At 48.3% G+C, this 24,038-nt stretch overlaps 1 protein-coding gene across 1 annotated transcript in view; it reads left to right on the forward strand.

Moving 5' to 3' along the window:
• The first annotated feature begins 1,712 nt into the window (after nt 1–1,712).
• Nucleotides 1,713–24,038, forward strand: part of LOC120997511 (histone H4-like) — a 47,395-nt gene continuing 25,069 nt past the window's right edge. Inside the window, exon 1 of the mRNA XM_040427593.1 lies at nt 1,713–2,012. Coding sequence (XP_040283527.1) covers nt 1,713–2,012 — 300 coding nt within the window. The remainder of the gene's footprint in view (nt 2,013–24,038) is intronic.

Genomic DNA, 24,038 nt, shown 5'->3' on the forward strand with positions numbered 1-24,038 from the left:
GCTGAATATATGGAGGCTGTAACATAATGTTTAGGCTGTGATGTAATGTAGAGGACGGTTATATGGTGTCTGCAATATAATGTGGAGGCTGTAATGTAATGTGGAGGCTGTAATATAATTTGGAGTCTGTAATGTAATGCAGAGGCTGGTAATATTAAGGCTGTGATGTAATGTGGAGGCTGGTAGTATGGAGGCTGTAATATAATGTAATGTGGAGGCTGGTAGTATGGAGGCTGTCATATAATGTGGAGGCTGTGATGTAATGTTTAGGCCGTGATGTAATGTAGAGACCGGTAATATGGAGTCTGTAATATAATGTGGAGGCTGGTAATTTAACATGGAGACTGTAATGTAGAGGCCATTAATACGGAGGCTGTAATATAACATGGAGGCTGTAATATAACATGGAGGCTGGTAATATTTAGGCTGTAAAATAATGTAGAGGCTGTAATATGTTGTTGAGGTTGATAATTTAATATGGAGGCTGTAATATAATTTAAGGGCTGTAATGTAATGCAGAGGCTGGTAATATGAAGGCTGTAATATAATGTAGAGGCTGTAATGTAATGTGGAGGCTGTTAGTATGGAGGCTGTAATGTAATGTTTAGGATGTGATGTAATGTAGAGGACGGTAATATGGAGTCTGTAATATAATGTGGAGGCTGGTAATGTAACATGGAGACTGTAATGTAGAGGATGGTAATACGGAGGCTGGTAATGTAACATGGAGGCTGTAATGTAATGTGGAGGCTGGTAATTTTTAGGCTGTAATATCATGTGGAGGCTATAATGTAATGTAGAGGCTGTAATATGTTGTTGAGGTTGATAATATAATATGGAGGCTGTGATGTAATGTGGATGCCATTAATATGGAGGCTGTAATATAATGTTGATGATGATAATATAGAGGCTGTGATGTAATGTGGAGACTATAATGTAATGTGGAGGCTTTAAATATGGAGGCTGTAATATAATGTTGAGGTTGATAATATAATATGGAGGCTGTAATATATTGTGGAAGCTGTAATATAATATGGAGGCTGTAATATTATATGTAGGCTGTAATGTAATGTGGAGGCTGTGATATAATGTATATGCTGTAAATATGGAGGCTGTAATATAATGTGAAAGCTGTAATGTAATGTGGAGCCTGGTAATGTAATGTGGAGGCTGTAATGTAGAGGCTGGTAGTATGGAGGCTGTAATGTAATGTAGAGGCTGGTAATATGGAGGCTGTAATAGAAACATAGATGTAATGTGGAGGCTGTGATGTAATGTGGAGGCTGTAATATAATGTGGAGGCTGTAATATAATGTTGAGGTTGATAATATAATATAGAGACTTTATTTTAATGTGAAGGATATGATGTAATTTACAGGCTGGTAACATGGAGGCTATAATGTAATGCAGAGGCTGTAATAGAATGTGGAGGCTGGTAGTATGGAGGCTGTAATATAATGTGGAGGTTGATAATATAATATAGAGACTTTATTTTAATGCGAAGGATATGATGTAATTTACAGGCTGGTAACATGGAGGCTGGAAAATGAAAACCACCAGCACTTCTGAGCTCAGCCAATCAGAGGTGGAGGGCGGGGCCTGGAGTTCAGGAACAGCCCCGCCCCCAGTTCTCTTTCAGGTCCGCCCATGCTCCATATAAAGGAGGGCTCTGGGCTGAGCAGTCACTGCTCTCTGCTCCTCACACCTAGAAGATGTCTGGTCGCGGTAAAGGAGGGAAAGGGCTCGGGAAAGGCGGCGCCAAGCGGCACAGGAAGGTGCTCCGTGATAACATCCAGGGCATCACCAAGCCTGCCATCCGCCGCCTAGCTCGCAGGGGAGGCGTCAAGCGCATCTCCGGCCTCATCTATGAGGAGACTCGCGGGGTGCTGAAAGTCTTCCTGGAGAACGTCATCCGGGACGCCGTCACCTACACCGAGCACGCCAAGAGGAAGACCGTCACCGCCATGGACGTGGTCTACGCGCTCAAGCGCCAGGGCCGCACTCTCTACGGCTTCGGGGGTTAATGCTGCCGCCTCCGTCCTCACAGCACAAAGGCTCTTCTCAGAGCCGCCCACATCTTCCCGGGGAGGGGCTACAATTCCACTGAGGGGTTAACACCGCCCGCCCATCAGGAGATCAGCGGCGCCCTGTGCTCAGTACAGCCGGAGGTCTACATTACAGAAACCCCCCAATAATCTGTAAATCCCGAGCCCCGGGTGTTCTCCACCGCAGCTACGGGACGAGCTGTGCTCGGAGACTGAGGGGTTAATCCGTCCCGCCAATGAGCGGCGCTGGTACAGGTCACATGACCGGCTCCACCTGTAAATCAGCAGCTCAACTATAGGCGGGAAATTCAAATGAGCGACGAGATCCTGAGCTCTCCCAGCCAATAGCAGAGCTCTGGACCCCGCAGCCGTTATGTGCCCGTAGGAGCCTCGTCCTCCTGTCCTGCACTGAGCGGCCGCACAGCCTCTCTCCAGGGAGCGCCACACTGAGGAGGTGTAGGTGACGGCGTCCCGGATGACGTTCTCCAGGAAGACTTTCAGCACCCCGCGAGTCTCCTCATAGATGAGGCCGGAGATGCGCTTGACGCCTCCCCTGCGAGCTAGGCGGCGGATGGCAGGCTTGGTGATGCCCTGGATGTTATCACGGAGCACCTTCCTGTGCCGCTTGGCGCCGCCTTTCCCGAGCCCTTTCCCTCCTTTACCGCGACCAGACATCTTCTAGGTGTGAGGAGCAGAGAGCAGTGACTGCTCAGCCCAGAGCCCTCCTTTATATGGAGCATGGGCGGACCTGAAAGAGAACTGGGGGCGGGGCTGTTCCTGAACTCCAGGCCCCGCCCTCCACCTCTGATTGGCTGAGCTCAGAAGTGCTGGTGCTTTTCATTTTCCAGCCTCCATGTTACCAGCCTGTAAATTACATCATATCCTTCACATTAAAATAAAGGCTCTATATTATATTATCAACCTCCACATTATATTACAGCCTCCATACTACCAGCCTCCACATTCTATTACAGCCTCTGCATTACATTATAGCCTCCACCTTATATTACAGCCTCCATATTACATCTATGTTTCTATTACAGCCTCCACATTACATTACAGCCTACATATAATATTACAGCCTCCATACTACCAGCCTCCACATTCTATTACAGCCTCTGCATTATAGCCTCCACCTTATATTACAGCCTCCATATTACATCTATGTTTCTATTACAGCCTACATATAATATTACAGCCTCCATACTACCAGCCTCTGCATTCTATTACAGCCTCTGCATTATAGCCTCCACCTTATATTACAGCCTCCACATTACATCTATGTTTCTATTACAGCCTCCATATTACATTATATTACAGCCTCCATACTACCAGCCTCCACATTCTATTACAGCCTCTGCATTACATTATAGCCTCCACCTTACATTACAGCCTCCACATTACATCTATGTTTCTATTACAGCCTCTATATTACATTATCTTCCTCCACATTATATTACAGCCTCTACATTACATTACAGCCTCCATACTACCAGCCTCCACATTCTATTACAGCCTCTGCATTACATTATAGCCTCCACCTTACATTATAGCCTCTACATTCTATTACAGCCTCCATACTACCAACCTCCACATTCTATTACAGCCTCTGCATTACATTATAGCCTCCACCTTACATTACAGCCTCCACATTACATCTATGTTTCTATTACAGCCTCCATATTACATTATCTTCCTCTACATTACTTTACAGCCTCCATATTACATTATCAGGCTCCACATAATATCTCAGCCTCCACATTACATTACAGCCTACACATTATATTCCAACCTTCACATGATATTACAGCCTCCATATTATATTACAGCTTTCACATTATATTATCAACCTCAACATTATATTACAGCCTCCATATTTAAAGCCTCCATATTACATTATAGCCTCCACATTACATCACAGCCTCTATATTATCAACTTCAACATTATATTACAGCCTCCATATTTACAGCATCTTCATTATATTACAGCCTCCATATTAACAGCCTCCACATTACATTACAGCCTGCATGTTACATTACCGTCCTCCACATTATATTACAGCCTCCGTATTACCGTCCTCTACATTACATCACATCCTAAAAATTACATTACAGCCTCCACATTACATCACATTATATTACAGCCTTAATATTACCAGCCTATGTATTACATTATAGCCTCCAAATTATATTACAGCCTCCATTTTACCAGCCTCAACATTACATCACAGCCTCCATAGTATATTGTCAACCTCAACAACATATTACGGCCTCTACATTACATTATAGCCTCCACATTATATTACAGCCTAAATATTGCCAGCCTACATGTTACATTACCAGCCTCCACATTATATTACAGCCTCCGTATTACCGGCCTCCACATTATATTACAGACTCCATATTATCGTCCTCTAAATTACATCACATCCTAAACATTACATTACAGCCTCCATACTACCAGCCTCCACATTACATCACAGCCTCTACATTATATTACAGCCTCTATATTACCAGCCTCTGCATTACATTATAGCCTCCACATTACATTACAGCCTCCACATTACATCTATGTTTCTATTACAGCCTCCATATTACATTACCTTCCTCCACATTATATTACAGCCTCAATATTACCAGCCTCTACATTACATTACAGCCTCCATACTACCAGCCTCCACATTACATTACAGGCTCCACATTATATTACAGCCTCCACATTATATTACAGCTTCCACATTATTTTCCAGCCTTCACATGATATTACAGCCTCTATATTACATTACAGCCTCCATATTATATTACAGCTTCCACATTATATTATCAACCTAAACATTATATTACAGCCTCCATATTTAAAGCCTCAACATTACATTATAGCCCCCACATTACATCACAGCCTCTATATTATCAACCTCAACATTATATTACAGCATCTACAGCATCTATATTATATTACAGCCTCCATACTACCAGTCTCCACATTACATCACAGCCTCTACATTATATTACAGCCTTCATATTTCCAGCCTATGCATTATATTACAGCCTCCATATTACCAGCCTCCACATTACATCACAGCCTCCATATTATATTATCAACCTCAACAACATATTACAGCCTCTACATTACATTATAGCCTCCACATTATATTACAGCCTCTATATTTCCAGCCTCCATGTTACATCACCAGCCTCCACATTATATTACAGCCTCCGTATTACCGGCCTCTACATTACAGTCTCCATGTTACATTACCAGCCTCCACATTATATCACAGCCTCTATATTACCAGCCTCCATGTTATATTACCGGCCTCCACATTATATTACAGCCTCTATATTACCAGCCTCCATGTTACATTACCGGCCTCCACATTATATTACAGCCTCTATATTACCAGCCTCCATGTTACATTACCGGCCTCCACATTATATTACAGCCTCTATATTACCAGCCTCCATGTTACATCACCGGCCTCCACATTATATTACAGCCTCCGTATTACCGGCCTCTACATTACAGTCTCCATGTTACATTACCGGCCTCCACATTATATTACAGACTCCGTATTACCGTCCTCTACATTACATCCTAAACATTACATCACATCCTAAACATTACATTACAGCCTCCATACTACCAGCCTCCACATTACATCACAGCCTCTACATTATATTGTAGCCTTTATATTTCCAGCCTATGCATTATATTACAGCCTCCATATTACCAGCCTCCACATTACTTTACAGCCTCCATAGTATATTATCAACCTCAACAACATATTACAGCGTCTACATTACATTATAGCCTCCACATTATATCACAGCCTCTATATTACCAGCCTCCATGTTACATCACCGGCCTCCACATTATATTACAGCCTCCGTATTACCAGCCTCCATGTTACATTACCGGCCTCCACATTATATTACAGCCTCTATATTACCAGCCTCCATGTTACATCACCGGCCTCCACATTATATTACAACCTCTGTATTACCGGCCTCTACATTACAGTCTCCATGTAATGCATATTTTGCCAATCCCCTGCCCATTGAGATGGGGGGTCACCGTTTGTGGCCTTCATCTACTGGAGGATGGCTGCCAGGGCGACGTTCCATGGCGCACATTCCTACCAGTGGTGGACAGATGTGGATTAGCGCGTGCGCCGCCGGTGGAGGACCCCGTGCTGCCTATTGAGGAGGAGGCTGAGATGTCTCTTTACGGCATTATTGGAGGACGATGCCTTCTGTGTCTGTAAGGCTAGCCCAGAGCGCTGACCTCTAGAAGTCCTCCTCCAACAGAACGGTCCCCTGATATCCCCGCACCAGTAGTATGGGACGCAGACAAAGCCACGGCCAGAGGATAGCTGATCTCCATAGTCAGAGAGACTGTCAGATCCCAGCAGTCCAGCAGGAGACCCACCATCCCTGGCGGCAGCCTCCACCGCTCACAGCTGCCATTCTGCTGCAATCTCTACGTCTGTGAAGCCTTCCTTCTCTGCTCATGGAGACAAAGCATCAGAAGCCGCGAGCCGCGCAGTGATGAGCGAGCGCTCGGCCGAGTAGCGCCATGCTCCAGTCTCCTCCCCGCACGTCTGGCGCCTTCTTAGCAGCCAATAACCATGCAGGTAAGTATCGCCATCGGCCATGTTCTCTCCTGGCATCACAGTGACTGGCTGGCCGGAGCGCGTCCTGCTATATGGCCCCCGGTCACGGGGTCGGCTCATTGCCGGTCAGGGAGGGAGATCGGGGTCGCACATTACTCTTCTCAAGACCTTTCCAAGACCCAAAAGTCCTTTTAATTGGCAGCAATTTCAAGGGCAGATTTGCACTTTTTATATATTTCTAATTGACACAAACCCCTCTCCATTGTCTCTCCTACTAGAAGGCGTCTGACTTCTGCCGTCTGTGCAGCACCTTCTGTGTATCCGGCAGAGAGCGGAAGAAGAGCCCTGAAAACAGCCGGTTGTGCCCCAGAATCTGACCACATTGCTGCTGTCAGCTGTTTAACCCATTCATCTCCGTGCTCTGCATTAGAATACCGTCTGAGCGCTTCAGGCCATATATTGGGAGAAAGTGAGGATCAGCATAGACACAAATTCCACTGAATCTGCACCCAGTTTTCTTGTCTGCGCTAGAAACCGTTAATGGCCGCGCATTGCATCTCTGCCCCGTCTGAGCGCTTCAGGCCATATATTGGGAGTAACATAGTCCTAGATATAACCGCCATCATACAGCAGTGTCTGCAGATGACAGTAATACTGTCCCGGATCTGTGCCGTCTCATATACCGCCCTGCACCTGAGGACGGTCTGTTGTGGGCAGTAAAAAGTCCGTCAGTATGAAGAAGGCCAGCACTAAGGGACGGGGGAGTGGGCGTTATGCTGATGGGTCAGGCAGAGGTCGTGGCACTGGGCGCAATGACACTGTGCCCGCTGCCGGGCACCAAAAAAAAGTAATAAAACCGCACCCAGCAACTAACCCCTGCAAATCTATGGAGACCATCCTCTCCATACTCAGTCACTTTGGTTCCCTGTCCAGTTTTACAGTGAACCCCTCCAAATCTCAGGTCCTACATATTGGCCTCTCACCCCCTGTTCTCTCGTCCATCCAGAAGAACTCCGCATGTAACTGGCGCACCCAACAACTAACATGTCTTGGGGTGAAGCGCACTCCCTGTCTATCTGATTTATATACAATGAAGTACAAACCCCTTCTACTCTCAATGGCCGCCCAGCTGGACTCCTTGGACTTTCCATACCTTTCCTGGTTTGGGAGGAAGAACATCCTCATGTCTCTGGTGGTAATTCCAAGACTAACCTATCTGATGCAAGTACTCCCTATTGAGACCCCCAAAAACTCTTCTATCGCCCTGAGTAAGATGATGCGCAGATCTATATGGCAGGGAGAAGCTCACCTATCTCATTTGACACGCTTACTAAATCTAGAGCTCACGGAGGTATTGCCTGACCCTGAAACTGAAAGCTATCCAACTCTCCAGGGGTGTGGCCTGGGTTAGAAGCCCCTCCCATAAAACATGGCTTCCCCTGGAGAATGCCTTTCTTCACACCCCTGCCCGAGCCCTCCTGCCGGCTGACAGACCACCTCCGTCACCTAGCCTGATACCCAACCCCATGATTGGGAACACATTAAAGGTTGGGGGTGGTTCTCGGCCAGCGGTGGGGCTTTGGCACTACCCGCTCCTCTCTTACTCGTTACAGATGTTTCAGCTCTAGCCCCTAAAGAGTTAAGAGAAAGCTGTCCTATCCCCTTAAGGTACTCCAAGCTCCCCCTATCCGACATTTTGGATTCAGATGGCTGTATGCTTCCAGAAGCTGAGCTTCACATGAAGTTGGGACTACTCACTCAAAATCATATGCTTATGCACTTTCTAAGGTCAAAGGCACTTCTTCTTATAAAAATACCCCTCCCCGAGAGAAGCTAGCTGGTCTGAGAGGCCGATCGGCAATCTGCTACCCCCTCCCAAAACAGTATCAACAATATACAAGTCACTTAAGACGTCTCCTTCTTGTCCAAAACCCGCTGCAATAGGTCTATGGGAGAGGGATTTAAAGCGGACCTTCTCGTTTTCTAAAACAGCAAAAATCTCACCACATAAGATCTCTAGATGCATCCAAGAAAACAGTTACACAATTCTACTCCGCTGGTACAGGACCCCAGACAAGACCTGTCTTTATAGACCAGGATCTCCAGATGTTTGTTGGAGATGCCTCAAAGAAAAGGGCACCTACTTCCACATCTGGTGGTCTTGCGAACCTATCAAGGCCTGGTGGTCTGAAATAGGAAAAGCTAGCAATCAGATTTGCCCTGACCTCTTTCCCCTGCACCCGGACCTGGTCCTGCTTACTCTGGGGGTAGGAGGAATAAGCTCACATAAGGTTCCTCTCTTCTCTCTACTACTGGCAGCAGCCAGATTGCTTTTGCCCTCCCACTGGCTCTCCTCTGAAACCCCTAAGATAGATCACTGGGTAAATAAGGTCGACCAGATCTCCAGATTTGAGGAAATCTCTCACTGGGAATTAGGGACTAGGTCTCCCTTCCTCCAGATATGGTCACCCTGGAGAAGATATAGAAACTTCTCATGACCCCCCTCTCTGCTCCATTCTGCCTCACCTGTGCTGCAGGAACCATGCTTTCACATAGGTCGTACTCTCACTGAAGCAATCCCTCCGAAGATTCCCATGTCTAACTCTTGTTATGGTTGTATTACTGTCTATATGCACTATTTTCCCCACGCACTCCGGTTTACACTGATCATGTTACATATCTATTGCCTTCATGTGTAACTATTGTTTGTATGATTTTACATGATATCACTCAATGTATGGCTATCTTTAACTACTTGATAAAACAATAAAAATTGTTAATTTAAAAAAAAAAAAACGTACCCAGCTTCATGTCCAACTAAGCTAGGCGGCGCAGGACAACACTGTCCAAGTCAGACCAGTGCGAACAGTTGGTCGGTTGGCTTGCTGAAGATAATGCTTCCAGTCGTTAAGCATCACCCTCTCTTCCACCAAGTCCAGTCTCTGTAGCCAAGAGTCTGGTCAGCCAACTCCTCGCTCAGATCATCCTTCCTCCCACCATGGAGAGGCCTGCCAAACCAGTGATCCCACACTCGGATATTCCCAGGAGCTCTTTTCAGCTCCACTATTAGATTTGGCCCTCGCGGCCAGCATGCTTGAAGAGGGACCTGAGATATTGTGCCCTGATTCCCAACCTCTCGAGCCTTCACAGTCTCAAGAAGATGACGGTGGTGAACGTCAATCATCAGTTCATGAGGTGGATGACGATGAGACACAGTTGTCAATAACTGAGGTTGTGGTTAGGTGAAGTCAGGAGGAAGAGCAGAGTGAGGAAGGTGGTTGACGATGAAGTCACTGACCCAACATGGGAAGGTGAAAATCCGAGCGAGACCAGCAGTACAGAGGGGGAGGGATACGCAGAACCGCAACAGGCTGGAAGAGGCAGTGGGGTTGCAAAAGGGAGAAGTCGGCCCACACCAAACAGGCCTGCAACCGTTACACCGATCACCCCCATGCGTAAATCAACCTTAGCAAGGGGTAGGTGTTCTGCAGTCTGGCGCTTTTTTGAGGAAAGTGCAGATGACAAAAGAGTGGTAGTTTGCAACCTGTGCGGTACCAAAATGAGCCGAGGCATGAACACTAGCAACCTCACCACCACCAGCATGATCCGCCACATGGCATCCAAGCACCCTACTAAGTGGGCCGAATGCCTGGGTCCACAATCTGGGTCTGCGGGTCACACCACTGCCTCCTCTTCCCCTGTGTTATGTGCTGTCCAATCCCCTGTCCAAGACACAGGCCCGGATGCCTCTCGCCCTGCACCTGTACCTTCAAATGAACCATCAGCAACAACATCCACTTCCCTGTCCCAGCGCAGCGTCCAAATGTCCATAACACCGTCATTTGAATGCAAGTGCAAATACCCACCCACCCACAGGCAATAGCATTTAATTGCCAACTTTCAAAATTACTGGCCCTTTAAATGTTGCCATATAGGCTTGTGGACACTGAGGCCTTCCACAGCCTGATGTCGGGCTCGGTCCCTCGGTATGCAGTCCCCAGCCGCCACTATTTTTCATGGTGTGCCGTGCCCGCCTTACACCAGCATGTGTCCCAGAACATCACCCGTGCCCTGACCAACGCAGTTACTGGGAAGGTCCACTTAACCACGGACACATGTACAAGTGCTGGTGGCCAGGGACGCTACATTTCCCTGACCGCACACTGGGTGAATGTGGTGGAGGCCGGGAGTGATGAGTCGTACTCGTACCCTGGGATGGCACAGGTGCTACCCACGCCCAGGATTGCGGGCCCTACGTCCATCAGGGTCTCCTCAAGCAGCTCTGTTACTGGCTCCAACCCCCACTTCTCCTCCTCCACCTCATCCTCTTCCACCTCCAGCAGCCATCAGCCATCAGTCGGTAGCTGGAAGCAGTGTAGCACTGCTGTGGGAAGGCGTCAACAGGCCGGACTGAAGCTGATCTGCTTAGGGGACAAGCAGCACACCGCCGCAGAGCTGTGGCAGAGTATAAGGGAACAGACCGAGCTGTGGCTCTCTCCACTCAACCTACAACCAGGCATGGTTGTGTCTGACAATGGCCGTAACTTGGTGGCGGCTTTGGAGCCCGGCAACCTGACACACATCCCATGCCTAGCCCACGTCTAAAACTTAGTGGTTCAGTGGTTTATCAAAAGATACCACAATTTGCCAGAGCTACTAGTGAAGGTGCCCTGCGTGTGTGCCCATTTCCGCAAGTCGTCCACAGCTTCAGATGGCCTGTCAACGCTGCTGTAGCGCTTGCGGCTTCCAGCTCACCGACTGTTGTGCCACGTGAGCACGCGCTGGAACTCTACGTTTCACATGTTGGCCAGGCTTTGTGAGCAGCAGAGGGCAGTTGTGGAATACCAGCTGCAACACGGTCGTCGCCTTTCAAGTCAACTGCCACTATTCACAAGCGAGGAGTGGGCATGGACGTCTGACCTGTGTGAGGTTTTAAGAAACTTTGAGGAATCAACACAGATGGTGAGCGGCGCTAACGCTATTATCAGCGTCACCATCCCACTGCTGTGTCTACTCAAACGATCGCTGCCCACAATTAAGGACGACGCTCTGAATGTGGCAGACGAGGAACTGGGGGAGGACATCTCACAGGGTGATACCCGGACCACCCTCAGTTCGTCTTCTCAGCACGAATTGGACCGTGAAGAGGAGGAGGAGATGGAGGCTGTTGCCTCTGCTACTGAGGCTAGTACCCATGGAACTTTAATTCCATCTGTTCAGCGTGGATGGGCCGAAGAGGAGGAGGAGGAGATGGAGAGTCATCTTGCCTGTCGACATCTTGCCTGTTGGTACTCTGGCACACATGGCTGAATTCATGTTAGGCTGCCTTACCCGCGACCCTCGTGTTATACACATTTTATATAACACGGATTACTGGGTGTTCACCCTTCTCGACCCCCGCTACAAAAAAAACTTCTCATCTCTCATTCCTGTGGTGGAGAGGACGAGTAAAATGGTGCAATACCAGAAGGTACTTGTTGAGAGATTGCTCGGGAGTTTTCCATCTGACAACGCTAGCGGCAGAGTCCATACTTCCTTAGGCAACCGGGGAAGGGAGACAAGGGGAACACACAGCAGTTCCAACAAAGGCAGGGCAACACTCTCCAAGGCATGGGACACTTTCATGACACCCCGCCAGCACCCTCACCCTGAAACACGGCCTAGTGGTACAAGGAGGTAAAAGTTTTGGAAAATGGTGAAGGAATACATAGCAGACCGTGTCAGCGTCCAAAATGATCCCTCAGTGCCTTACAACTACTGGGTGTCCAAGCTGGACATGTGGCACGAACTTGCGCTCTACGCCTTGGAGGTGCTGCCCTGCCGCCAGCGTTTTGTCTGAGCGGGTATTTAGTGCTGCTGGTGGCATCATAACAGATAAGCGTATCCGCTTGTCCACTGGCAATGCTGACAGGTTGACTCCGATAAAAATAAACGTGGCCTGGATTGCCCCTGACTTCTCCACTCCACCAGAGGAACGCTGAGCTAATGGAGGAACAAACACGCAATTGAAATGTATGCTTTACAATGTACTCAATCCACAAGATTCAGATGCACTTTTTCACCTCCAAAAAAGGGTATATGTTTGAATCTTGTTTACTCCTCCTCCTCCTGTTCCATACAGTATATATGCCCTCAGTACAATGTTTCATACGGTCTGCTCACCTGTAGGTCCTCACCTCCAATGTTTCACACGGTCTACTCACCTGTAGGCCCTCACCTCCAATGTTTCACACGGTCTACTCACCTGTAGGGCCTCACCTCCAATGTTTCATACGGTCTGCTCAGCTGTAGGCCCTCACCTCCAATGTTTCATACGGTCTGCTCACCTGTAGGCCCTCACCTTCAATGTTTCATACGGTCTGCACACCTGTAGGCCCTCACCTCCAATGTTTCATATGGTCTGCTCACCTGTAGGCCCTCCCCTCCAATGTTTCATACGGTCTGCTCACCTATAGGCCCTCACCTCCAATGTTTCACACGGTCTGCTCAGCTGTAGGCCCTCACCTCCAATGTTTCATATGGTCTGCTCAGCTGTAGGCCCTCACCTCCAATGTTTCATATGGTCTGCTCACCTGTAGGCCCTTGGTGGAGGTCTCGCCGTCTCCTACCCACCCTGGACCTACGACAAGGCTCCAGGCTCCAGTGGGTGAACCTCTCCTAATTGCAGAGAGCAGGAACCATGAACAAGCTCTTACAAGAGCTTATACTCAGGGGAATATTGTGATATAGCAATCCCCAAGAGTGTAGTTATCCCATTCCCCAAACATGAGCCAAAACTTCATGAAGGTATAAAAACAGGAACTCTCTTTATTTTAACACACAGCGTGCAAACCACTCGGGTCTTCTCGTCAGCACATTGTTTGAAGAACTGCCATACCAGGGAACTCCTTGAAGCTGCCTTTGGGGTGCTCGGTCCCTGGTGGCGGTGGCCAGTAGCAGGCGAACTGTTTTGGCGATGGCTGCTCTGCTTTTGCCCACTGCTCCCGCTTTTGCTACTCTGTTGGCTTGGTCTCACCACTGCCTCTTCCTCCGAACTCTGAAAGTCAGTGGCACGACCTTAATTCCATGTGGGGTCTAGGACCTCATCGTCCCCTGCATCGTCTTCCACCCAGTCTTCCTCCCTGACCTCCTTTTCGGTCTGCACACTGCAGAAAGACGCAGCAGTTTGCACCTGTGTTTCATCATCATCAGAGACGTGCTGAGGTGGTATTCCCATGTCCTCATAAGGAAACATAAGTGGTTGTGCGTCAGTGCATTCTATGTCTTCCACCCCTGGGGAAGGGCTAGGTGGATGCCCTTGGGAAACCCTGCCAGCAGACTCTTCAAACAGCATAAGAGACTGCTGCATGACTTGAGGCTCAGACAGTTTCCCTGATATGCATGGGGGTGATGTGACAGACTGATGGGCATGGGTTTCAGGCGCCACCTGTGTGCTTTCTGCAGAAAACTGGGTGGGAGATAATGTGAACGTGCTGGATCCACTGTCTGCCACCCAATTGACTAGCGCCTGTACCTGCTCAGGCCTTACCATCCATAGAACGGCATTAGGCCTGACCAAATATCGCTGTAGATTCTGGGGGCTACTGGGACCTGAGGTAGTAGGTTCAGTAGGACGTGTAGCTGTGGCAGAACGGCCACGTCCTCTCTCTGCACCAGAGGCTCCACCACCACTACGACCATGACCGCGTCCCTTATTAGATGTTTGCCTCATAGTGTCACTACCAGAGCTTTGGGACGTTCTCACAGCTCTGTTTCTCCACCCCTGTGATGATGTCACTACTAGAGCTGGGAGGAGTTCTCACTGCTCTGTTTACTTTTGGTTTCCTTCCTCCCAGCTGTTCCTCATGCATTTGATTTCCCTCTCTTTATATCACCCCTCCTCCTATTGTAGGGCGTGGATTATAGTTCTCATTTCAGTTGTAGCTCTTGCTTTAGTATCTTCTCTTGTAGCTATCAGTTCACAGGACCTGTGTTCTGCTGCAGCAAGCACTCCGGATATTGCCAGCTGTCCTTGGATCCGTCTTCTCTGCAGCTGCAACACCTTCAGCTAAGTGTACAGACATTGTTGTGTACCTGATTATTTTCTGACTGGATCTGAGGTGGCCACGGTTCCCTCCATATACTGAGTAGGGCACCGGTGGTCGTGCCCCTTCCACTATTGTAGGGGTTACAGTGGTCATCAGTCTTAGGCACGTGGGCATGCCTCGTTCCGCCATTTGGATCCGGGCATGTGCTTTAGCAGCATAGGGAGAGCTTTGAGGGTCGGACAGGGGTCACCCTTTATCCTCCCTAGTTTGGGTCCGGTCAGTAGCTCTTTTACTGTGTATACTATTGTTGCTCACATACAGCCGTGACATTATAATCCACCAAAACCGTCCTTTTTTGACATGGATCCGCTTTCTGGCCTGGTTGACCGCATGCAGGGTCTTTCTTTGGAAGTAGCGGATCTCCGTCAATCTATGACTCAGCTTCAAGCATTGGGCTCTGCTCCGGCTCATGGAGTCTGTTGCGAGCCAAAGGTCTCACTTCCGGAAACGTTCTCCAGGGGCAGTGAGAATTTTGTTCGCTTCAGAGAGGCATGCAAACTCCATTTTTGCTTGTGTCCCCACTCCTCTGGTAATCAGGAGCAGAGGGTGAGGATTGTCATCTCCCTGCTCAGGGGTAATGCTCAGACTTGGGCTTTTTCGCTGCCATCATGGGATCCCTCCCTTCGATCCGTGGAAAGATTTTTTGTGGCCCTGGGGCAGATTTATGATGACCTGGATCGTGTTGCTCTGGCCGAATCTAACTTACGTGTTTTATGCCAGAACAAACTGTCTGCGGAGCTTTATTGTTCTGAATTTCGGAGATGGGCAGCTGATTCGGGTTGAAATCATGCTGCACTCCGGAGTCAGTTCTGTCATGGTCTCTCAGAGAGATTGAAAGATGCGTTTGCTTTCCATGAGAGACCAACGTCCTTAGAGTCTGCCATGTCATTGGCGGTACGCCTTGACAGGCGTCTAAGAGAAAGAAACGAGACCTCTCTGTCCAGCCATTGTCAGTCTAGGGGCAGTGGTGCGGACTCATTCAGTGTGCAGGGGCCTCATCCTGTCTCGGTCCCCTCTGAGGAGGAGCCCATGCAGCTAGGTCGACTTGTCCCTGATAAAAGAGGATTTAGTCCTCAGAGTATGGTGTGTTTTTGTTGTGGGGGCATAGGTCATTTGGCAAATGTTTGTCCGTCTAGGAGATTCTTGAACTGTACTAAGAGCGATAATAAGAGAAAAACCTCAAAAGGTAAATCATCAAATTCTGCTTCATCTGCTACTTTGGGCAAAGTTGATGTAGGAATTGATGCTTTTCCTTTGACCTGCAGTTCCCGTTTTCTCCTGTCTGCCAGGGTGGCGCTAGAGAGCAAAGTCATTTCTTGTAAGATTTTTGTTGATAGTGAAGCGGCCGTCAATCTTATTGACACTCAATTTGTAGCCATGCATGGTTTTCAGGTTTGCACATTAGAAAAGGATATACCTGTTTTTGCTATTGACTCTGCTCCACTCTCACAGAGATCTCTGAAGGGCATTGTTCACAATATCCGGTTAGCTGTAGGTGACACTCATGTGGAGGATATATCTTGTTTTGTCCTTAACGGATTGCCTTCTCCTCTAGTTTTGGGGTTACCCTGGCTCACTAGACATAACCCCACTATTGATTGGCACGGAAAGCAAATAAATGAGTGGAGTGACTTTTGTAGAGAGAATTGTCTCACAGCGACTTTTGCAGAGGTGTCTACTAAAACGGTGCCATCGTTTCTCTCTGATTTCTCGGACGTGTTTTCCGAGAGCGGTGTTCAGGAGCTACCTCCTCACCGGGAGTTTGACTGTCCCATTAACCTCATTCCTGGCGCCAAGCTGCCAAAAGCACGCCTCTACAATCTCTCACAACCGGAAAGAATCGCAATGCGAACTTATATCTCCGAGAGTCTCGATAAGGGGCATATTCGTCCCTCAAAGTCACCTGTGGCCGCGGGTTTTTTTTTTGTTAAAAAAAAAGATGGCTCTCTGAGACCTTGCCTAGATTTTAGGGAGCTGAACCGTATCACGATTCGCGATCCCTATCCCCTTCCTCTGATCCCGGACCTCTTCAACCAAATTGTTGGGGCCAAGGTGTTTTCCAAATTGGATTTGAGAGGCGCGTACAACCTGGTCAGGGTCAGAGAGGGGGATGAATGGAAAACGGCCTTTAATACCCCTAATGGGCATTTCGAGAATCTCGTTATGCCTTTCGGCCTGATAAATGCTCCGGCCGTCTTTCAGCATTTTGTTAATAGTATTTTCTACCATTTAATGGGGAAATTCGTATTGGTGTATCTTGATGATATTTTGATTTTTTCCCCTGATGTTCAGACCCATCAGGATCATCTTTTTCAGGTTCTACAGATTCTGTGGGAAAATAAATTGTACGCCAAGTTGGAGAAATGTCTTTTTATGGTATCGGAGATTCAATTTCTGGGTTTTCTCCTCTCTGCTTCTGGTTTTCGCATGGATCCGGAGAAGGTCCGTGCTGTACTTGAGTGGGAGCTTCCTGAGAATCAGAAGGCATTGATGCGCTTTCTGGGTTTTGCGAACTATTACAGAAAGTTCATTTTGAATTATTCCTCTGTTGTCAAACCCCTCACTGACATGACAAATAGGGGGCGGATTTTTCCTCTTGGTCGGAGGAGGCGCTTGCAGCCTTTTCTAAGATTAAAGAGAGTTTTGCGTCTGCTCCCGTCTTGGTGCATCCCGATGTTTCCTTACCTTTTATTGTTGAGGTGGATGCTTCCGAGGTGGGTGTGGGTGCGGTTTTGTCCCAGGGCCCTTCTCCTGCCAAATGGCGACCCTGTGCCTTTTTCTCTAAAAAACTCTCCCCGGCAGAGAGAAACTATGATGTGGGAGATAGGGAGTTGTTGGCCATCAAGTTGGCTTTCGAGGAATGGCGCCATTGGTTGGAGGGGGCCAGGCACCCTATCACCGTTTTTACCGACCATAAGAATCTGGCATACTTGGAGTCGGCCAGGCGTATGAATCCGAGACAGGCCAGATGGTCTCTGTTCTTCTCCAGATTCAATTTTGTTGTTACATTCCGACCTGGGATAAAAAATGTGAAGGCTGATGCTCTCTCTCGCTGTTTTCCGGGAGGAGGAAACTCCGAGGACCCGGGTCCCATTTTGGCGGAGGGGGTAGTTGTTTCTGCTCTATATTCCGATTTGGAGGCCGAGGTCCAGGCTGCCCAGACTGAGGCACCTGCCCGTTGTCCTTCTGGGAAGTTGTTCGTGCCTCCTGAGCTACGTCACAAACTCTTTAAGGAGCATCATGACACGGTTCTTGCTGGTCACCCCGGGAGTAGAGCCACGGTAGATCTCATTGCTCGGAGATTTTGGTGGCCGGCTCTTCGTAAGTCGGTGGAGGGTTTTGTGGCTGCTTGTGAGACGTGCGCTCGCGCTAAGGTCCCTCGTTCACGGCCTTCAGGTTCCCTTCTCCCGTTACCCATACCTTCCCGTCCTTGGACACACCTGTCCATGGACTTTATCACGGATCTTCTTCGTTCCTCGGGGAAGTCGGTGATCCTGGTGGTGGTGGACCGTTTTAGCAAGATGGCTCATTTCGTACCTTTCCCTGGTTTACCTAATGCTAAAACGTTGGCGCAAGCTTTTGTCGACCATATTGTTAAATTGCACGGCATTCCCTCTGATATTGTTTCCGATAGAGGCACGCAGTTTGTGTCCAGGTTCTGGAAGGCTTTCTGTTCTCGCCTGGGGGTTCGGCTGTCCTTCTCTTCTGCTTTTCACCCGCAGTCGAATGGTCAGACTGAGCGCCTCAATCAGAATCTGGAGACATATTTGCGCTGTTTTGTGGCAGAGAACCAGGAGGATTGGTGTTCATTTCTCCCTCTTGCTGAGTTTGCTCTGAACAACCGTCGTCAGGAATCTTCTGATAAGTCACCATTCTTTGGTGCATATGGGTTCCATCCACAGTTTGGGACATTCTCGGGAGGGGGCTCCTTCTGGTTTACCTGAGGAGGAGAGATTTTCCTCGTCTTTGTCTACCATTTGGCAAAAGATTCAGAGTAATCTTAGAAAGATGAGTGAGAAGTATAAGCGTGTGGCTGATAAGAGACGTGTGCCTGGTCCGGACCTGAATGTGGGTGATCTGGTGTGGTTGTCTACAAGAAACATTAAACTGAAGGTTCACTCCTGGAAATTGGGTCCCAAGTTTATTGGGCCTTATAAAATCTTGTCAGTCATCAATCCTGTTGCCTTCCGTCTTGATCTTCCACGGGTTTGGAAGATACATAATGTATTTCACAGATCTCTCTTAAAACCATATGTCCAGCCCACGGTACCCTCCTCTTTGCCTCCTCCTCCGATTTTGGTTGATGGCAATCTGGAGTTTGAGGTTTCCAGAATTGTGGACTCTCGCATTGTCCGCGGTTCTCTTCAGTACCTCGTTCATTGGAGGGGTTATGGTCCTGAGGAGAGGGTGTGGGTTCCGGTGTCGGACATTAAAGCCACTCGCCTCATCAGGGCATTTCATAGGGCTCATCCTGAGAAGGTGGGTCCTGGGTGTCCGGAGTCCACCCGTAGAGGGGGGGGTACTGTCACTACCAGAGCTTTGGGACGTTCTCACAGCTCTGTTTCTCCACCCCTGTGATGATGTCACTACTAGAGCTGGGAGGAGTTCTCACTGCTCTGTTTACTTTTGGTTTCCTTCCTCCCAGCTGTTCCTCATGCGTTTGATTTCCCTCTCTTTATATCACCCCTCCTCCTATTGTAGGGCGTGGATTATAGTTCTCATTTCAGTTGTAGCTCTTGCTTTAGTATCTTCTCTTGTAGCTATCAGTTCACTGGACCTGTGTTCTGCTGCAGCAAGCACTCCGGATATTGCCAGCTGTCCTTGGATCCGTCTTCTCTGCGGCTGCAACACCTTCAGCTAAGTGTACAGACATTGTTGTGTACCTGTATATTTTCTGACTGGATCTGAGGTGGCCACGGTTCCCTCCATATACTGAGTAGGGCACCGGTGGCCGTGCCCCTTCCACTATTGTAGGGGTTACAGTGGTCATCAGTCTTAGGCACGTGGGCATGCCTCGTTCCGCCATTTGGATCCGGGCATGTGCTTTAGCAGCATAGGGAGAGCTTTGAGGGTCGGACAGGGGTCACCCTTTATCCTCCCTAGTTTGGGTCCAGTCAGTAGCTCTTTTACTGTGTATACTATTGTTGCTCACATACAGCCGTGACACATAGTTAGCGTTTACCAAGCAAAGTAAAAAGTGGTTAAGTCTGTTAAAAAAAATTAACCGCCAATAAAAACCTTGATGTAGGGTATTGCAGTCAATTTTTTTTTTTAACTCAATACGACAGCGGTATTTGTGGCCTAAATGTGACAGTCACTTATGCACGTCTTATCCCAGATGTGCAGTATATTAGAGGGTTTTTTCACCCCAGTATGCCAAAGCTGTATTTCTGGACTTGCAGATAGCCTATGCTGGTGCACTATCGTTGCATAAAATGGCTGCCGATCAGGTATTGATATTGATGAAATGAAGAAAAAAAAGTTTGTTTTCAGCAGTAGTTGGCTCAGGGCAGGCTTAAAAAAATTGTGCACTGCCCCCACAAAACACCTTTTCTGTAGATCGCTGAGTACATAAACCAGTTCTTGATAAGATTTCTCCCTGATCTCTCCCTCACAGCAGCTGCAGCCTCTCCCTACACTAATCCGAGCAGAGTGACGGGCGGCGCTACGTGACTCCAGGTCCGGGTGCCGAAAAACCTAAAGTTCGGTACGAACCTGAACTTTACAGTTCTGGTTCGCTCAACTCTATTAATGACATGTCCGGGCACCCCGTGCTTCGAAGCCGCGGAGGCAGCTCCGATTCTGAAGGAATGCCCGGATATGGCGGCAGGATCAAAGCCTAGGCCGGAGGCTAAGGACCGTACATGGGAAATGAATTGGGAAGAGGTTAAAGGACCGTTCTTGAAAGGAAGCATGGGACTGTCGGCCGGAGCGTCGCCCAATACCGTAAGAAGTTTTCTGAGGACTTGGACTGGGCACCAAGTGTTGAGAGTTTCGAAATACTTAATGATCACTGGAGGACCTGTTTGGGAGGCTTTTGAAGACGGGAGACGGAAGATAAAGTGGTTGTGCTGCCATTCTAGCTGGCCCTTTGATGGACCCCTGTTTCTAGAGGAGGTGCTGGTAAACTCTCCTGGTCTCAGGAAGCCGTAAAAACTTAAATATATGGTGGCTTTGATGATGATGCTAGGGTATGGCCCAAAAGGATTCCCGTCTAGTGAGGTGGACAATTTCCTGAAAAGGTCACCTGATACCGGCTGCCTGACGGGGGCGGTCTCCTTAGTAGATTTCTGAATACCCCTGAGGGTAGCTTTAACTGCGTGGGAAGAGAATATTGACGCACTACCAGGACACTCGAGCATGGAATAATGCTGTACTCCCGATTTGTGGATGAGGGCCTTGGCGGCTGCGGGGTGCATGCTCAGTCCATTGTCAGTGTGTAGAAGGCTGGCGGGGTTAATCCTATTCGGTCTGCTTCTGGCACCACCTGAAAGAAAGCGGGAAAGTTGAATCGTGACAGAGCATCGGCTGCTAGATTCTTGGAACTGTGAGAGAAGGATTTATTATTTTTATGCATATATAATGAGAACATTCTGTAGTACACATTTCTGTCCACTAGATGGCCGCAAACCATATGTATGAGAAGGTCAATAAGGGAGGGGGAAGAGGGGATTACATTACAGTTTTCAAATACACCTATAAACTCAGTTGAAGTTGCAGAAACCACTCCTATCAGGTTAAGGAGCGAATAGTCTCTTCTTAAGGAACACCCCTTTTGTGATGTCATGTCTGCTATTTAAGTCAATGTACTGTGAATAAAGGGGCTCTTCTACCATGGCTCAGGGAAGATGAGAAGATGCTTTCATGAAACCACCTAGTGTGTCTGGTCTCATTATAAAGCTGTATGGCATGCACATACTTCTAATTGATTTGGCACCACACAAAGAAGAGGGAGAAGCGCATGAATTGCGCTAACAGAACCCTGAATATGTTGACAGAGGAAATGGAAGTTGTGACACATGGAAAGCCAGACCAGTTTGCATACAAACTGGTCTGGGGGATTTGGACGTACCTTTGGCGAGGATTTCTACTAAGGACTGATTATCAGTCACAAAAACAACTGGGGAATTGGCCCAACAACTGCCCCATAGCTGAGCGGTTGCAACTATGGGGTAAATTTCCAAGAGGGGCGAAGATCTAAGGGCTTCCTTGTCTGACAGGATTTCGGACGGCCATGGACCTGTGAACTAATGTTTGTTGAAAATTGCGGCGAAACCGCTGGAAGCTGCGCGTCCGAAAAGACAGTAGGAAAGGCGGGATTCCATTGTGGCACAAACAGGGAAACACCGTTCCATTGGGACAAGAATTCGTCCCACATGGACAGGTCGGCTAGGGCCTGGGAGTCCAAGTGCACTGGGGAGCCCTGATCTATGGCCGTGGGCAATAGCTGAAGCAACCTGGAGATGAAGGCCCTACCTTGGGGCATAACTCTTGTGGCAAAGTTTAGCATGCCTAGCAAGGATTGTAACTCTGTTTTAGTGAGGGTATTAGAAACTAGCGATTTGGAGATGTCATCTTTGATTTTTGTGAGCTTCTCCTCTGGCAGCCGTGCCTCCATTTTTATGGAGTCCAGGACGATGCCTAGGAAGGTTACAGCCGCGGCGGGGCCCTCTGTTTTTGAAGTTGCAACTGGGACATTTAGATTTGCAATTCATTGTAAAAGGAACGCTAGCCTGTCAGGTAGACGACCCAGTGCTTCGACTAAGAGAAAATCATCCAAATAGTGGATAACCATTGGGCAGTGGCAATGGTTAACCAACATCCAGTGCAGCGCTTAGGCGAACTGGTCGAACAACCAAGGACTGCTCTTGGAACCGAAGGTCAACCTGTTGGCGAAATAATACTTATCCTGCCACTTGATACCGTAAAATTTCCAGAGCTGAGCCTGGACAGGCAGCAGCTTGAAGGCATCAGCGATATCGACTTTTGTTAACCAAGCTCCCCTGCCTGCCAGCAGGATCAGCTGAATGGCTTCATCCACTGAGAAATAACGCATAGAAAACTCCTCGGATGGAATTAGGGAGTTGAGGCTGGGTATATGAGAACCATCAGGAGCGGACAGGTCGTAGATTAAACGCTTTTTATTTGTAATTTTTTTTGTGACAATCCCGATGGGACTGACTCTCCAGTAATCGAAAGGCACTGAGGAAAAAGGGCCGATTAGGAAACCTTTTTGAAGCTCGGATTGGAGCAAGGAAGTTACAGAGTCGGGATCCCTAACTGCGGATAAGAGGTTGTCCCCTTCCCAAGTAGAGTAGTAGTAGGAGGTACCTGGTCGGGGTGCTAGGCGTTCCGTTACAGGAGGGCTCGTGGTGGTCCTGCAGTAGAGTTGCGAGCAACTCTACGTTAACCCTGCCTAGTCAGGACTGCTTGGATCTCTGGGGGCAGGTAGTTTTGGGGTGGGCCCTGAAACAGATTGTACAAATATGGAGGGCTCGGCACTTATTGTAGTTGGAAGCTGCCAGATTGTAATTATTACATATCTGATTCCTGCCCAGCAGGACTATGGGTCTACCCAGCTTATCTAAATTTGGTACCTCCCTGGGAGGCCTGACCGGCCAGAAACAGGAGTGGCAGAGAAAGTGGAGGCTAAATTAGGACACCAGTCAGATGTATGGAGTATAGACTGGCAGGAAGCACAGGAAGGGGCTTTAAGACCTGCGAAATGCCGGCAAAGGAGTTCCATGTCTAGCACAGCCGAGTTGGTGACATGATTGAACTGTGCGGTTGCTGCGGCGCCTTTCGCTGAGAAGGAGCGATGGTAATCGTAAAAGGCGAAGCCGCCATACTTATAGCCCAGGTCGGTGACCCTATAGATCTACGTGACCAGCTCCTCCCGTCCCCCCTGCTGGCCGGAACAGATGATGTCCCGGAAAAGGCTAAAAACCAGGACAATTTCTAGGATGGAAAGCTTCTTGTTGAGACGGGCGTCCTTAGATTTAAGGACTACGGACACGTTGCCGCAGGTGATGGTCTTGTTCTCTGTAGTATTATGAGTGGTGATAAGTATGGAGGCCAGATTTATGTCTTTCCCTGCCAAAATGTCCTTCCTGATGTTCTCAGGGATGAAGTGGGCCCGGGGAACTATAGGGGGTGCTGAGAACCCTACCTGGAGAGGGGCAGCGGGAAGTTGAGGGGACTGCCGCGGGAGGGGGCAACTAGGATAGAAACAGAAACCTAGAATGTGTCGGCAGATAAGAACCCTGTGGCCCATCTAGTCTGCCCAATATACT

The sequence above is a fragment of the Bufo bufo genome, chromosome 4 (assembly GCF_905171765.1).
Source record: "Bufo bufo chromosome 4, aBufBuf1.1, whole genome shotgun sequence".
In the NCBI taxonomy this organism is placed as follows: domain Eukaryota; kingdom Metazoa; phylum Chordata; class Amphibia; order Anura; family Bufonidae; genus Bufo; species Bufo bufo.